Here is a 17,163-nt window from a genome sequence, read left to right as displayed (position 1 = left end):
TGCATATACCCATCCAAGGCAGTAGCCTACGTAAACGTAGGCCAAGCCTCCCAGAGATGAATTTTTTATTTTTTGGACAGGCCTTTACAAAGCTTCCTTGATTTTTTATTCTTTTTTTTCATTGTTTTTGTTACTATGGAAACTCTGAATGTACCATTCTCTCAGATAACTTTTTCATCATGTTTTCCACAGAACTTCATTAAAATATTCTGTTTAAAAAGAAAAAAAAAAAAAGAATATATTCAATGGTGCATTCTCTCTGCAGATTTTAAAGATCATTTATGATAGTTTCAGGATTTCTTTGAACTGTTAGGTGGGAGTTGAAATTTAGGCATTCATTCTTCTGGTAAGCTTAACAAATTGAATAGAATTTCGTAGATACAGAATCAGATTCATTCTTTTGAGGAATATCTGTTGAAATCGGGCACTGAAATGTTAACTCTTGGTTCTTAACGATACTTTCTGTTACTTTACCAGATAAGTTAAATTTACTTATAGGTTCCCTTCTTGCTTTTAGAACTAGCCTGTGAAAGTAGAAGAAATCTCTTGCCCTGAATTGCCTATTTTGTTAAAGAAGTATTTGCATCTGTGCTTTGGGACAAGCAACAGTTCAAATCTGTGGTAAAGACACACAGGTTGTCATTTACTGCTGATTCTTAAATATGAAAAAAGTTAAAGTAAGTTAGGTTGTATGGCTTTTTAACCACAAATTGCAGCATTTTCCATTAATTATTTGTAGCTCTTATCACACTGTCTCAAAAAGAATCTAGCAGAACTAGAAAAGGTACAGAGCAGGAGCAAGGGAGATGGTCAGGAATGTGGAATGGCTTTCATAGGAAAAGAAATTTCATAAATAGACCTCTGAGTTTGGAAAAGAGACAACTGAAGTGGGATATGCTAGAAACAAAAAATGGACCATGCAAGGAGATTGAACGCAGAATGATTAGTCTTGATTTCTCAGGGAGAATTTAAAATTTAAAATAAGACATAAAGGGTTAGGTGGTGTTGGTTGTGGGTTTGGTTTTTTAAACCAAGGAAGAACTGCAGCATGGAACTCCCTGCAACACGCAACACCGACAACCAGGACCTTGGTAGGATTGCAAAACCGTGGCGCTCGTGGGGCGGTTCCTTGTGTCACTACGTGCAGTAGGCATTCATGCAGCCGCTGGCCCAAGGGGTGCGTAGCTGCTGAGCACTGGCAGCTGCGAGACGGCACCTCTCTTGTGAGGACAGGCTGAGAGAGTTGGGGTTGTTCAGCCTGGAGAAGAGAAGGCTGCGGGGAGACCTGATTGTGGCCTTTCAGTACCTAAAGGGGGCCTATAGGAAAGATGGGGAAAATCTTTTTAGTAGGGCCAGCTGTGTCAGGACAAGGGGTAATGGTTTTAAACTAAAACAGGGTAGGTTTAGACTAAATCTAAGGAAGAAATTCTCTACAATGAGGGTGGTGAAACACTGGAACAGGTTGCCCAGAAAGGTGGTGGAGGCCCCATCCCTAGAAACATTCAAGGTCCGGTTGGATGGGGCTCTGAGCAACCTGATCTAGTTAGCAGTGTCCCTGCTCCTGCAGGGGGGTTGGACTAGATGACCTCTAGGGGTCCCTTCCAACCCAAAACATTCTATGATTCTATGACGGCAGGGTCTGTCCCACTGCCGCTCCTCCTCCAGGCATCCACTCCTGGCCACCGTTCAAATCTGCGATGTGGTGACTAAGTGGGTACTTCATCTGACCCATTGTGCCTGCTGTATGCATTGTGTATGTATTTTATGTGTATTCTAGAGTTCCTAGAGGTGGGCATGATACGCTTGCCCGCACCTGACAGCAGCCATTTTTACTCTGCTGGCTCTGGATGGGTTCAAGCCAACTTTCTTTATAGCAGCCTGTATAGTGTGGTGGTTTGGATTTGTGGTCACGATGAAGCTGCCAACACACCAATGTTCTGGCTGCCGCTGAGCAGAGCTCACGCAGCACCAAGGCCGCCTTTGCTTCTCACTCCATCCCCTCTGTCAGCAGGCTGGGGATGGGCAAGAGGCTGGGAGGGGAGACAGCCAGGACAGCTGGCCCGAATTGGTCAAAGGGATAGTCTGTACCATACAACATCATACTCAGCAATAAAAGCAGAGGTGGAGGAGGAAGAACAGGGGTTTTGGCTTCCAAGGTGACCATTGCGCAGAGACTGGCTGGGCACGGGTCTGTCTGTGGGAGGTGGTGAGCGATTTCCTTTGCATCGCTCTAACCCCCACCCACCCCTATTAAACTGTCCTTATCTCTACCCGTGAGCTTTCTCACTTTCATTCTTCCTGTTCTCTCCCTCATCCCGTCGTGGGGGCAGGGGGGGCGTGAGCAAGCGGCTGCGTGGGTGCTTGGCTGCTGGCTGGGGTCAACCACAAGAGGGTTTTCCTCTTTCTCCTGATGCAACTCCTAACATTGCATGTCTTGTGAACAACCTCGGGGGCCTTTATTTCGCCGTTCCCAAAGATCACAATGTAGAAAATTGCAATGTTCTTCATCCTTCAAAAGCCTGGTTTGTTCCAGGTTTAACGTTCGTTATAGTAACCTCATTCCCTCCCAAAATTGATTTTTGTCAAAGAGCTCTTCCTAATTGCTGTCGCATCCTTTCTGGTTTCTGTCCCGTTTTATCCTTGTTCAGAGCTGTTAATATTTACACGTGCCCATAAATACTGAAACGGAAAAAGACAGCAGGTCATTTTATCTCCTGTTTTCTTAAGCACAAGGGAAAGTTTTGTGCGGTATAACCTTGAAGCACAGTAGTCATTATGTCAGGGCTAGTATTGTCATTAAATCAAAACAGTGCAGTCATCCTGGAAACTTTGATACTAGCCAGTCTCTCTAACGCTGGAATGAAAGTACTGATTGAAACACTGCAGACATGAGACAATTTGCAGGACTAAGTGCAGGAGCAGTGGCTTTTCATACCCTGTAAATCTCCCGTTCTGATTCATGGGTGTTTTCACAGTACTCAGCTAATTCCTTTAACATGCGATAGAGTTAAGGCTACCGGGAATATACTTCCTGTAAACAGGGTGATAGATGGCAGAACGACGCGCCCATGTATCTCTTCGCTGTCAGCACAGTAATGCTAAACGCGGGTTGAATTAAAAAAGATCGTTGAGCAAACTCCCATTTCCTCAATGGATTGCTGCTCTTAGTGCTGATGCACGAGCGAGAATGGTCAAGGCGTGCTGGAGCTGATCGCGTATTCACTGAAGATCGAGGAGAGGTACTTTGGGGGAGGCTGACTTTGCCACTGGCTGGTGCCGATGCACGGGGTGCGTAAGGAGGCCTTCACCTGCAAAGATCTTGGTCTCCTAAGTACGTGTCAGACATGCCGTTTCCCCCTCCTTCAGGAGGAAAATCTATTCCCTGGAATACAGAGCAAGTACACGCATGTGTAAATCTTGGCGTTTGAACAGCATCTAAGCACCTAAAAAGGTCCTGGTTTCATTTGTATTAATCCGAGCAGATTAGAATCACGCTTCTCCTTGAATTGGGGCCTGCTTCCGAAAACTCTCAGACATATAAATAATCGCTGGGGGAAGTCTCCTGCCACAGCTCGCTGAGATGCTGCCTCCTGTGACACAGCCTCTGCGGCAGCCCCCCCCGCCCAAGCGCTTCCCCGCTCGTTACGCCGGACCTAGGGATTTTCTACTACCTTTGTCAAGTCCTCATCCCTCGCCTGTGGGCTCTGCTGCTAGAGAAGCGCCGACGTTGGCATGAAGAGCCACTGCGTCTCTGCATAACCTCTGCAACAGCGTCTGCCTCGGAGGTTTCGGGGAGGAGCACGACCTCTCAACTTGCAGCAAACCCCAAGTGTCCCAAGTTGCCCATCACAGACCGGGGCTGCAGGCTCTGTTACAGGGACGGCAAAAAGCCCAGGTGTGAATTCACCTTGACTTGGGTTTAATGGCTTGGTGGAAATCCAGCAGAAGCCTCGGTTGCTGTGAAGTCCTGAGATAGCTAAAGGTTTGGCTTATCTATCTGTCAGACTCTCCAAGGTCTGCTGGGTGCCTAGAAATTTCTATCTTTTTATGAGTGAGGACACTTGCCCTTCACGTGAGCTTATCAGTGCAGGCAGGCATGGCGGGGAGCAGTGGGTCGCCTGGGGCTTCCCGGACAGAGGAAAGATGCATTCTTCTTTCTGGTTCATAGTAACCTCGTCGGACGCAAAGACCCTGGCAGCCTCAGGGCTTAGCCCTGTTGAGATGTTACACTTTGCCTTCTAGCCTGAACGGTAGAGAATCAAGACGTTCCTTCTTCAGGAAAAGCATGGGGTGAGAATTGCATTAGCCACACTAGGAGATTACTCTCCTCTCCCAGGACTTCCAGTTAATATAACTCCCCTTCTTTTTAGTTTTTTCCCTTGCTGAAACAAGTCTGCCTGTGTTAAACAACGGACCCTTTTCCTCGGTTTTGGCCAGAGGAGGAAGCCTTTGTCCCGATACCCTGGCGGCTGGCCAAGGCAGTCGGGCTGTGGGCCAGGAGGGGGTGAACTTGAAAGGAGCAGTGTGTTGTTTCTGCTCGGGCAGCATTCTTCCTTCTTCACCAGTGCCTCAGCCCCTGGCTGCCTTCAGTCACTCATTATACACAAAAGAACGTAAGGGCAAAAGAGAGAATTTTCTCTTGACCGCCTGTAACTTGCAATAATAAGAAATAAAGCAATTTCAGGGCTTTCGTTTGTCTGTGTGCAGACATGGTCGGGAGAAAATCATCTTAGAACTGGAAACTTTCTCACAAGGGAGAAGAGAACTGATAACTTTTTTTTCCCCCCACTCCATTTTAATCGCAGCTTTCATACAATAACGTACATCTTCCAGTCCTGTATGCCCTATCAGTAGTGGTTTTACCTTGGCAGTGCATAAATTTTATTATTGGTTATTGCTTTAGTCCTAGTTAGCATTTTTGCTTTTGTTTCTCATTTCAGTAGTTATTCTTATATAAAGAAATAAGCAGTCAGATGTATGCTCTAGGAAGGCAGGAAGAGGCAGTACTTAGAATTTTTAAGGCAATATTCTCAAACTTTTTTTAAAAAATGTAGCGTCACTTCACATTCCTGCAAGGCCTGATGCTGTAGGTAGGTGACCACCAGGTTTGAACAGCCAACAACTGGAGAAGGTAGCAAATCAGGTGTTCAGGCGTCTTCCAAAAATGACATTCACACTGAGGTATCTCAAGGGTACTGACAAAAAGGCTTTTGCAAGTGGTGCTCCTGACTTGGAAGTGGACACATGCAAGATGTTTGGAACTTGCATCTATGAAAGACTTCAGTGGGTCATTCAGGCTGGCTTCCTGGGTGCTGCAGGCCACGCAGTTTCTCTTACTTCTGCATGGAGATCAGTAACTGGAGTTAAGTTATCCAGCCTTGATGTAAAAATACCGAGTGATAGCAAATCAGCTCTTTTTGTTCTGTTGTAGTGATTAATCACCTTCGCCACTTTAAAAAGCTGTGCCTAACTTCCAGTCTGCATTTCTCTGGTTTCTCCTTCCAACCCTTCAGTATCCATAGTTTTCTCACCATGAAAATATGCAGATGCTGTAAACAAGTCACCTCTCAATCTTCTTTTCTTGGTAAGCTGACCAGAATGAATTTATCATCTTTCTCTAAAGTGTCCCTTCCAACCCCAGTATTCACTCTGAGGCTGTTTTCATACCCTGTCTGATTTAGGATGTGGTTACAAAACTGGATGCTATATGCCAGCGTTGCACTCATCAGTACTATATATGGAAATAAAGACACCTCCACCTCGCTCCATCCCTCTTAGACATCTTAGGCTTGCACAGCACGCCCCTTCCATCGCTTCCTTTTTGTGGACGAAAATCACAGACAGCAGCCCACGATGACTCGGAGCACAAAGGCAAGATGCCTGCTCTAGGTTCTCAAGTCCCAGGCTATATCTCTGCAGATTTTCTGCATAACATACCGGTGGTGAAGCTTTTCCTGCTTGTGAGCGCTGCTGAAATTTGTCTCAATCACTGCAACTTTCTCTTCTCTCTGCAAAAATGTAATAGCGTTAGTAGCTGCGTAACCTACTATGCAACACTGTTCGCAAGCGATCCGTAAGAACCTATTTTTAACTTGTGGTTTTGTCAGATCCGGATTTGACTGGATCCATTCAATAATACTTACACAGCTATAAAAGATATATTAGAAATTGCATATGAACTGCAACCATAGCAATTCTTTCGGCAACTTGAACTAGAGAATCCTGGCATTTCCTCTGCAGATGACTTTGGTTTTGGCACCTCCAACTCTGTCTAGTTCAACTTAGAAGTTGCTTAACAGCAACAAAAGTACCGGACCACATTCTCCTAAGAATCTGCCTTTTTGTTCTACCAATGTGGGTTAATTTTCAGCGCTTTTTTTTTTCCCTTCTGTGTTAACTTACCTTAGCTATGAATGCAACATTAAAGTGCACCAAATAAAGGAGTCTCTTAGAAGATCCTGTTGAGATTTGTTATCTGATCATGTGTGAGATACAGCACGTTTCCAGGCTGGGGCAGCAGCAGAGGTGGTGTATGGTGCAGGATGGTCGGCTGAGGCGTCTCATGCAGCTGGAAATCCACGTTGTTGGATCCACAGCTCTGAACTGGTAGGAGCAAAGGCATAAACCATGAAATTTCCAAGAGGAGAGTTGGAAATTTCATGATAAATACCTCCTGGCTGGAGAAGAGACCTCAGAGAGTGGTAGCTGTTTCCAAAGTATGGTTAAAGTTATATATTTGCATTGCTGAGTGTGTTGTAAGGCAAGCGTTTCAAAATAGTGATATAACGCCTTTAATAGCTTAAGTAGTATTTCAGAGCACTGTTGAATGCAAATCACTGTTACATTGTCCAGTTGACAGCCAGACCAGTGCAGTGTTGACCTCTGCAATATATTCCCAATATATGTTACTTGCTTACTGTAAGAAGATGTTTCTTTTGTTATTTTTCAGCCTTACTGGCCCAAGGTACTTCTTACATTTATCACTTCATATTATTCTTTCTTTTTTTTTTTTTTTTAATCTTTCTTTCTTGTTCTGATTTTGTGCCCTGCCTCCTTGGTGTTTGAGCGTTAGTAGTTATTTGATTATGTGTCTTTCAGATGATGTCCGTGAGCTCTTCCTGGCTAATCTCTGTTTTGGCATCCCTCTGTTTTTCTCTGCCAGCTCCCTGCATTTTGTCCATGTTAATGTTAATGATGAAATTATATTAGGTTAAGAGTGACATTATTCTTCCCTCTAGTTCCCTTATTCGTTGTGGTGGTAAGAGAGAAGAAAGCATTACTATAACTGTCTCACCTAGTTCGGTCTCTGTTATTGGCAGCCATTGTTTTGCAGTGTCCATGCTAGTTACAGCCTGGTGTGTTTGCTCCCAAGATCCCTGATTGATAAATAGGACATCTGATTTGCCTAGGATTGCAGGTCTCTGGAGTTCTGGGTGTTTACGTGACCCCTGGAGAGCTCTCCCTTCAGAGAGATCCGTGGCTGACCTTTAGGAGACGGGATGTTGCTGTGTGCCAGCGGGCTAGAGTTCTCCTAATCCCCTGGCGTCAGGAGCTGTTCCATCTCATCAAAGCAACGCAACAATTCAGGACAGAAATGCTAAAACAAAGCAAGCGTTGCTAGCAAGCCTAGAATAGCTGTCCTCAGCATGCACATGAGTGTCTAATCTTTACCTACATGTTGTTAAAACTTACACCTTGTTTTGCTGATGTGAATAACTGAGAAGAGTAAACTAGCACTAAGGAGGTTAATAATTTGGGCTCATAGTATTTCAGACAGACAAGGCTAGTAGATGCTATAGGTCAAATTGCTACTTCGATTTTTTTATCAACTTTGGTTTTTAGCACGCTTCTTCCCAGTCGGTGACTCTGTTAGGTTTTCTCCACCATCCATGCTTTCCTTTAGCAACCACGAACCTACAACCTGTCCCGGGCACGCCGCGCTCCTGGGCGGTGGCAGCCCCGTGGCCATCAGGAAGATGGCCCGCGAGCCACACGCATCAGCCTCATCTGTTCTCCCAAACCCATTCTTTCCCAGATATCATTTAAGAGCTCAGCTAAAAATTTCAAGTTTGAAAAGCAGACCAATTGCGCCAGAAAATTATCTGCTGAGCGGCGGTTAGATATTCTGGGGGGAGATCATTCCTAGCGTAGCCATCAGAGCCCCGTTTTAGCACCACGGTGATGGTTTGAGCGGCGTATCAAGCGAAGGCCCTCGCCGATTCGTACGTCACATCTAACCACACTGACATACATTTATTTCCATTTAAAACTGTGGAGAAGTAGGTATGTGCTGCAGCTCAGCTGCGTGCGACTGAAACGCGGGGCCTCCCCGTGTAGTTCCAGGAAATGAGTTTGCTGTATCTGCGACAGCCATCGTGTTCACACAGCCTCAGAGCCGCAGAGCTCGGCGTGGGGTTTTTTCCACCGCCGGCGTTAGCCGGGTGGGCCTGACGTTGCGCTCGCCGGCAGCCGTCCTGCGCCGACGGCTCCAGCCTGGCTCACCTCTCCCCGCCAGATCCGGGAGCAGCACTGAGGAGCAAGCCTCTGCCTCGCCCCCACCGAAATGGCGGGGCTCTGGAGAGAGCGTCGCTCTGAAATTCTCTTTTGAGGTGAAGGATGCCTTTAGGATCATTTTGTCTAAATATGGCAATCCAAGGGGGTTTGAGCCACAAAGTATAAAAACCACTTTTCCCTATGGTTTGGATCGCTGCCGTGAGTAACGCCGATTTCTTAGTTTTAAAAAAAAAAAAAAAAAAAAAAAAAAGGAAAAAGTGAGGGTGGGGAAAGTAATGGTAAATATTCATCACCTGGTAACCCAAAAGAATTTTCATTTTCTTCATCCATATCTGCATACCAATTTAGTCTGAATTCAAGGCATGAGCAGGCTGCACCGGGAGGCTGAGTTACTGTACAGTACATTCTTTTTAGCAATTTAAAAGAATGCCAAAGCAAACACAGTTTAAAAAAAAAAAAGAACCCTAAAAAGTAAATGCTGTAGCTTGTTGCCCTCCATATGGTTAGCTGTCGCAGAGGTCATAAAATGGGGGTCCTTTGGTGGGACAGCTGGGTTTATGTAGCATATACGCAGATTGCTGTTTTGGCTTTAAGCCAGATCTACCTAATTTTTCCATTTTGCCTCTATGATGAGGAGAGGTGGTTAAGGTGACTGACTTCAAGGGGCAGTTCTGTGATTTCATTCATATTTGTATTAAAGAGCCTTTTTTAAGGGTATTTAAGATTAGAAACCAGTCTAAATAAAATTCAAGGCGGGGGGGGGGAAGCGAAGTTCATTTGTTTTATCAAAAGGCTGAGGCTGCAGCCGGGCACAGCCCCAGCTCACGCCGCCTGACAGCCAGCACCTCACTGCTATTTGTGCACCGCAGTTACTGATGGTTGTCCTGCCAGGAGAAGCAACAGAAGCCAGAAAACCTGCATTGCTCCTGTCGCCTTCCAGGGCGCGGGTGTTCCTATCTGTACATATGTATACATCTGTAGGCATGGGTGTGTGTGTGGAGCAAAGAAGAATTGCACACGTCCAGGAATCCTCCGTGCCATGACTGCTGCAGATTCAGAGGAGGAGCGTATTTTGCTGCTTTCCGGCTGCCCGCCGCGAGGGTGGCATTGCAGCACCTGGCTGCTTTGGCAGCTCGGGTGCCGGCGGGCTGCTCCCTGCCCGGCACACCACCGGTACATTCCCCTTTGGCTGGTCCTGCCCCACACTGACCTGACCACCCCTCCAAGAAGAGAGTCAAGCGCTCTTTTCACCTTGTCATCCTTGGCAGCGGTCCTGGGCCAAGCACAAGTGCCTCTCTCTGCTGGGAGGAGCAGCCACCCGAGGGAGCTGGAGCTGTAAGAAGTGGCTTTTCCCGCTTAGAGTCCTGGAGGGACCGTATAAGTAAAGAGCTTTTTCCAGCGAGGTAAATGGAGTTTTCTGTAACAGAAATAACCTATGTAAAATAAAAATGAAGTTGGCAAGCAGTATAAAGGCTTAAGCTTAATAAATGCAATATTTAGTAGTGTATATTTGCCGCTGAGTTTGTAAAGAAAACCAGACTGCAAAGCTGGCGGGAGCTACCAGCTAAGCAGCAGAAAGAGGAATGTCTCGAAGCACTCAATAATCATAAGGCAGCAGTTGCCTTCTCACCCACGGACAGACAGACAGAGTACAGTGTCCTTCTGGAGCGTATTCATCCGAGGCCCATCAATGGCAGCTTGAACAACTGCCTGAGAATTTAAAAAGACGAGGCATTTGTTAGCCTATTCCGGTCCATGGGTAGAAGAGAATAGGCTCTTGGGGAACCCAAATATTTTCACCAAAAACATCTGACCCCATTCACTAGCTACAGGTAGTGCTTTCTATGCTAATGTCTATTTTAAAGGCAAGCATTTAATGGTCCTTCCTCTACACTTTTTCTTAGCTAGACAGCAGGTTAAAGATCACTGCCTTATTTTTATTTCAGTTTTTGTATATTTTAATCATGTTACGCCTATCTAAATAAAACGATACAAATTGATAAACTGTCAACAGTAAGTATAGAGCATCTATCGCCATACATCGCTGCAATTAAAGAACAAAGAACTCTGTGTACTAAGTTGTCTAATTACTTAGATATATGACTAGAGACAGAGATTTCAGTGTAAAGAACCATGAAGTTTGGTGTAAAAGCTCCGTTTAATCGCAGAGCCACATGTTTTCATTGTTACCAACTAATGAAAACCGTTCTTCCTTTAGAGAAGGAATTACAAGTACAAACACAAAATAGAATTCGTGCTTTACATAATTTTTTTGTTATTTAGAACAGCATTACATTTGGTGAGCTAGTCAACCCAGTGTCTCTTTTTTTCATATTCTTCCTACATGTCAAATTACTCTGCTGTAATTGGTAAGCAAAACTGAGAGGCAGAATACCTCTTTCAGATAACTTTTTTCTTCTACACCAGATGTGTATGACATGCAATGAAGTCAAATGAATATGTGAACGTCCAGCCCAGCAGCACTTGCTGTCTCGTGCAGTACTGAAATGAACGGCTTCCAGTTGTTTTTCTTTAATTCCTTTACTCTGAAGTAGGAAAATGTGTGTCCACTGTCTGAAAATTAGAACATGTTTATAGGTGTGGGTACCCTAAGCTATATGAACATTAATCATTTAAAATGTAAAGAAAGCAGTTCATGTTCACGTAGCTGTTCTCTACCCTTCTGTTCTACTTTTCAAGATTTAAATTCTTGTATAAGGCGCATTTTTTTGTCTAAAAATCATTGCTGTTGTGTTTGCTAGCTGGACTTACACATCTTTTATTACCTCTTGAAATAAATGGGTTTGCCTTTAGTTAAAATTCCTCTCTTCCCTAAAAGGTTATTCTTGATTATTTCTCTTGGATGAACGTACTGCTGGTGGAATCCCAAGAACAACTCTCTTTTCCTACTAGGAACCATCGACCCATCCCTTAGCCTTACATGTAAGCGATGGTGAAAATGTGTTTCTCTGGAGAGCTGCTAAGCATGTGTTTAGCTTTGCGGGCAGGTGCTTCAGAAGACCTCAGTTTGGGCTGCTCACCTGAGCAAAACTCTGCCCATGATAAAATCCTGGTTTGATTCAGGGACTCCCTCTGGAAGTGAGGGTGGTCACTGCTGCTGGGACCTGGCTGGAAACGGGAAACGTTCTTTGTCGTCTGCTTCCTCCTTGTAAGTTTTTTCTTTGCCATGCTTCGTGGCCCGACCCTCTTGAATTCCTCCAGCTTGCAGAACTGCTGTTGGAATACGAATTAGATTTCCATATAGAAATCCAGCTCTTCTTCGTTGCAACAGTTTCTCTATGTAGTCGTGTAGAAGATGGGGATTTCTGTTAGGCATTTGAGGCAACACAAATAGAGGATGTAAATACTAAGGAAAGAATGAGTAGCAGAAGCCAAGGCATTATCCTGGAACAAGAAAAAACAGTTCTCATGAGGACCTTGCTGTTGTAGCAAAGAGCAAGGAAGTGAAGTAAGGACTGACAAGACTAAAATTAATCTATTGGATTTAGAGTCATGGAAAACAGCCTTAAGATGTCCCCTAGTCAAGTGCCTTCCCTCAGGAGACAATCAATTAATCTCCTCTTAAAATCCTCCAGAGGTACAGCTTTTGGAACTTGTATGCTCTACTGCACTGCCTAGCTATTCTTGCCACAAAAAAGGTTTTTTTGCTAATGTCTAACTGGCATCTCCTTGCTTCCATGCAAGCCCTTTCACTTTGCCGTGTCTGGACCCAGGTGTATTCTGAGGCTATTACTGTCATCTGCATGGACATCACGTTCTCTCACAGGAGACTGACTGGATTGGAGCACTGAGGTTTCAGAAAACCTAATTATAGAAGCTAGTACTTCATCAGTGTAACATTCATCTCCACTTCTCCTAATGAAAGTTGCAGTTGTTAGGGGGGATAGAGTGATGCTACAGGTCAGTACTTCCAGCTTTTTCTGTTCTCTTCTTCACAGTTGACTTTCAGTTACGTTTCTGTCTTGGAGGAGGAGAAGATACTTGGGATGCTCTGGCAGCCTGGTGCCATCTGGTAGAAAAGAGCACCTTGTCCAAATACATTAATCGCCAGCGGCAGAATAATCTATTGAGAGAGGAGGCAAAGAGACAGCTCAATATTTTGTTAGTAACTCTAATTCTTTATCAACAGTAAAGGTGCTTTATTTCAGTTTACCAAAGCAAAAGTTGTCAGGTGAAGAGAAGCACACTGAAATCCCAGGGCACAACAGGAAGATGAGTCTGGTTTAATTAATAGGTGTTAATAGGATGAGGTCATCGGGCACATTCAGTCTTGAGGTGTCATGTGGTGATGCCAATGGTGCTTCGGTGCTCGCCTTGAGATGGATTCAGACTGATACACATCTGGTTAGATTTAAACAATAACGAAGCACAACTGAGAGATGACGTAGTACGTCACATGGGAAATAATTGATCCGCTCAGCTGAGCTGGATATATACTTCACATGCATCAGGCAAAATTTCCAAAGCTAGGCAAGGTTATGGATGTCTTCACATGTAGTTTATGCTCATAACTGGTGTGACCTAATTTGCGTTTGCAGATAACCATTGCCAATTAAGATCCTTGGTGATTATATGCAATGCCAAATGCCATGTATGAACTAGCCATATTTAAACATGCAAGTCTGACTTCACACAACTCTTGCTAAAAGTAAATCCATTATTAAGGTGATAGATTGAGCTCGTTTGAATCAATAATGCAGTAGGGCCATGCCTTAACCTTTTTAAAAAAAAAGTTCAGGTCTGGTCTAATTAATCAGCACCCACCATCTTGCTTGTTTGTTTGTTTTTTTACAGAACATAGGAAACTTGGCAATCTGACTGTGACAGTGAAAAAGACCGTCCCCTCTCCAGAAGCAATACAGATCCTCTACCAGCGCATGAGATATGAATATGAGTTTTATTATTACGTCAAAGAACAGTTCCACCTGCTAAAGCGCAAGTTTGGACTGAAGTCTCACATCAGGAAACCACGCCCCAGACCCGAGTTCTTCATTCCTTCTCCCCTGGAAACAGAGGAACCGATGGACGATGAGGAAGATGATGAAAAGTGGCTAGAGGATATCTATAAAAGGTGATGGATGGAAGAACTATCCTTTCTCTTCCGGTGATCCCTCCAGCTTTCTTAAGATTTTTTTTTTAATTATTATTAAAAGTAATTCCTTAAGGAACTGAGTTAACGCGCAGCAGCATTTGAAACGGAACAAAAGAGACCATTCCCACATGCTGGGGCCATCGGGAGATACCTGGTTTTGCGGGTTTGATTCATTGTATGGTGTTGGCTCTATAGCATCCTTGCTATAGCATAGTTCAGGAGAGAAGTATCTACCGTCTGTCACAAAATAACTTTTGGAGTACAGAGCAGCCCTCTGGGCACGTGCAAAACATAAGAGAATAGATTAGGTGGTCTCACAAAGTAAATTTTACAGACTCTTGTCTCTCTTTCTCCAGAAACAAGTCTTCATTGCATAACACTACAGAATTAGCTACCGGCAACGCGGACTACAGGCAGTGCACCATTTGGGAAGAGTGCCTCTTTCTGCCCAGAGCACACTGATGTCCCAGTGGTACAGCCAGAGCACGGGGAGGATGACAGGCTCAGAAAGGGGCTAGATAATGCCTTCTGAATTGCCCTGTGCAGGAGGAGCGAGGCTGCTAGTCTGCCAAATTAGTATCAGTGGACGTAAGGCAAGTTATGGGAACTAGGTGTTTTTGGCAAACCCTTCTAGTTTATAGAGTAGAAGAAGTTACCTGGTCAGTGAACAGCAACAACAGATGAAAAGTGCAAGGCAGGGTTACCTAAATGGTAGAGTTTTGTTTCTGCAATTGACTACTTTTCTATTAGACTATGAAGGAAAAGGTGCAGCATATGTTTTTTTATGTTCAGGAAGGGTATTTGTAGGTTTTTATTCTTCTTAAGGGTTGCAAATCTACAGAGAAAGTCACCCATTAAAAACCGTAGATGATCTGGAACTCCTATTAAGCACGGCCGGTATTTCTGCGATTGGGGGATTTAGTTGTTCCCTTCTGAAGCTGAACGCAGCTGCCCCACCAGTGCAAACACCAGGCGCCTGCTTTTAGCGTGGCTACAAGTAAAACTTAAAATAGTAGGTTTTTATTCTTCTTAAGGGTTGCAAATCTGCAGAGAAAGTCCCCCATTAAAAAACGTAGATGATCTGGAACTCCGATTAAGCACGGCCGGTATTTCTGCGATTGAGGGATTTAGTTGTTCCCTTCTGAAGCTGAATGCAGCTGCCCCACCAGTGCAAACACCGGGCGCCTGCTTTTAGTGTGGCTACAAGTAAAACTTAAAATACACACCTTCTCTAGTTGAACTATTTCAGAATGATAAAACAAAGAATAGAAGGCATTGTACTCTGTGAAACCAAAACTGGTACATCGGTGAATTGTTAAGAGAGTAGCTGTGAAAGTTTGCCCTTGTTAATCACTACAAGTATTGTCAACAAACACTAGAAAGGGGATCAGTGGAGTCTGGGAGGGCTCCAATATGTGACATGCTGTTGTCTTTAAGGTGGGTGTCCCGCAGCTCTTCGACAGCCTGCCAGGACTGGTGGTGCAGAAGTGACAGACCTGCACATTGCAATGGCAGAGCTATTTGGCCATCTGCTCTGTAGGAGGTATTTGGGAGTCTTGATGAGGCCTTGGCCTCATGCACACCATTGTTGCCAGAGGATAGTAGAGGGTAACAGCAATAAATTCCCATCCTCGAGCACAGGAAAGAAGCAGGGTCGAGGAGTTGCAGCTCCTTGCCAGGTTGAGTCCCAGTGATGCATTGAGGGCGACGCACCTCTGTCCAACTCAAGTCCTTTCTCAAACATCTACCGGGCAATTTTTGCTTCCTATACTGCAGCTGCCCCAGCAGCGTGTCTGCCATCTGCAAGGTCATACTTCGGTTTGCAGTAACAACCAAAAGTTATTTTGTGATGGATGAGGCATATAAACTCGGCCTAAGCTCAGATGTGCTTTCCAAGGTTTCCTCTTCCATGAGCCTGCTGAGAGCCAATAAACATGATGGCCCATCTTCATCACCAGTCAGTCTTTACTGTACCTACATGCAGAGAACGAAAATAAAGAAGTGTAATCGTGTTAAGACAAGATGCTAACTTACAGAAAATACTACGTAGAAGATTCTGTTCTCATTATTAACATCCCAGGTTGGTGGTAGCAATGCACTACAGTGGGGGAGCACGTTAAAGAAAACTGAAAATGGCACAGATAACAACTAACATATTAGCTAAAATATGAATCTGCTGCATTGTATATTTTAAGTGGTTTCTATGAAATTACATTGAAAGAGTAATGATTAGTTTACACACTGTGGAGTTGTTATATTTTGGAAAGAAAACTAATATCCTCACCTTTCTGAAATTCTGTTTGAATCCTTTTTGCCAACGTTGTAACAGAATAATCAGTCACTTAACACATTCGCCCTTCCTGCAAGTTCACTGCCGCTTACCGTAAAGTCTATTTTTATCTGTTTATTTAATGGTATCTTCAGCCATCACTACTTAATAACCTAAGTGCAAAACCTGTTTAATGATTTACTCGCTAGGTTTTAATGTTGTATTTTTCGTAACAATCAGCCTGGCCTCTCCTCCTTGAATGGTACTTCATAAAGTTATCTGGCACATAGTGTCTAAGATTCCTGGTCCTACGGCCTATTTGTCTGTCATGAAATATATTTTACTTCATTGTTAAAAGGTACGTTTTAAGCTGGTTGATCTTTGACTTATTTATTGAAACTTTTCAGCACATTCCAAATTCTAAGTTGCTCAGGAAGAAGTTGATTTAAATGATTATATTTTGGTCTGATGAGTATTTCTTACTCCAGAAAAAATCATTGTTTGTAAGCCTTTAGCCCACGACAGCTTTGTAGGAAGTGCCATGCATGTACTTGTAAATCTTTGTGGGGGGAAAAAGGTGGGTGCTTGACATTTATGAAAATGAGAAAACATATGTGTACATTAGCTTAGCTATAAATGAAAGCAACATATGTTTTGGGATGAAATATTCTTTAACTTATTCACTACCATCTCCTGAAATATAAATAAGCCATATGACTCTCTCTTTTTTGGTCCAGTGATGTTTAAAAATAAAACCCATACATTTCTTCCTAGCGCCATAGTCCGCTTGCTTACGCTAGTTTTCTTGCCTGGGTATGGCGGCTGCGGGCAAGATGCTGGAGTTGCTCCCAGCAGAACAGGATCACGCGCGGCGTAGGTTATCATCTAGAAGTCATACTTGAGCAGCGAGATGGGGGTAGGTTGTTTCTGGGTTACTCTGTGTCCCGCACCGTCCGGAGGTGTGAGACTGAAGGCAGAATTATTTTACTCACCCAAGACGTGCAATAAGTACTCTGAAGGACATCGCCTCGTGTGCTTTGGGGCTGCTAAGTAGAAAGAAGTTGTAGCCAGGAGAGAAACAGCTTGGTCCCCATACGCTGCATTTTACCAGACATGGTATTTGATGGCCAGCCATAAAAGCTCCAGTAGTCCAGAGTGATGTTATAATGTAAGTGAAACTTAAGTGCTTTCACGCTAAAGAGAGAATCGACCGTTGTAAAAATGCAGCATTCTGCAAAAAAATAAATTTTATTCTCAAGTTTCAAGT

General features: G+C 44.1%; 1 protein-coding gene across 1 annotated transcript in view; it reads left to right on the top strand.

The window, feature by feature from the left end:
* The window catches only part of UST (uronyl 2-sulfotransferase), an 82,813-nt gene extending 69,203 nt beyond the window's left edge, over window positions 1-13,610 (top strand). The window contains exon 6 of the mRNA XM_035902380.1: window positions 13,330-13,610. Coding sequence (XP_035758273.1) covers window positions 13,330-13,610 — 281 coding nt within the window. The remainder of the gene's footprint in view (window positions 1-13,329) is intronic.
* Window positions 13,611-17,163: the final 3,553 nt, after the last annotated feature.

This window comes from Egretta garzetta, unplaced genomic scaffold, assembly GCF_000687185.1.
Source record: "Egretta garzetta isolate BGI_Z169 unplaced genomic scaffold, ASM68718v1 scaffold139, whole genome shotgun sequence".
Taxonomy (NCBI): Eukaryota; Metazoa; Chordata; class Aves; order Pelecaniformes; family Ardeidae; genus Egretta; species Egretta garzetta.
The sequence above is the reverse complement of the archived record's forward strand: the minus strand, read 5'-3'. Positions and strand labels throughout refer to the sequence as shown.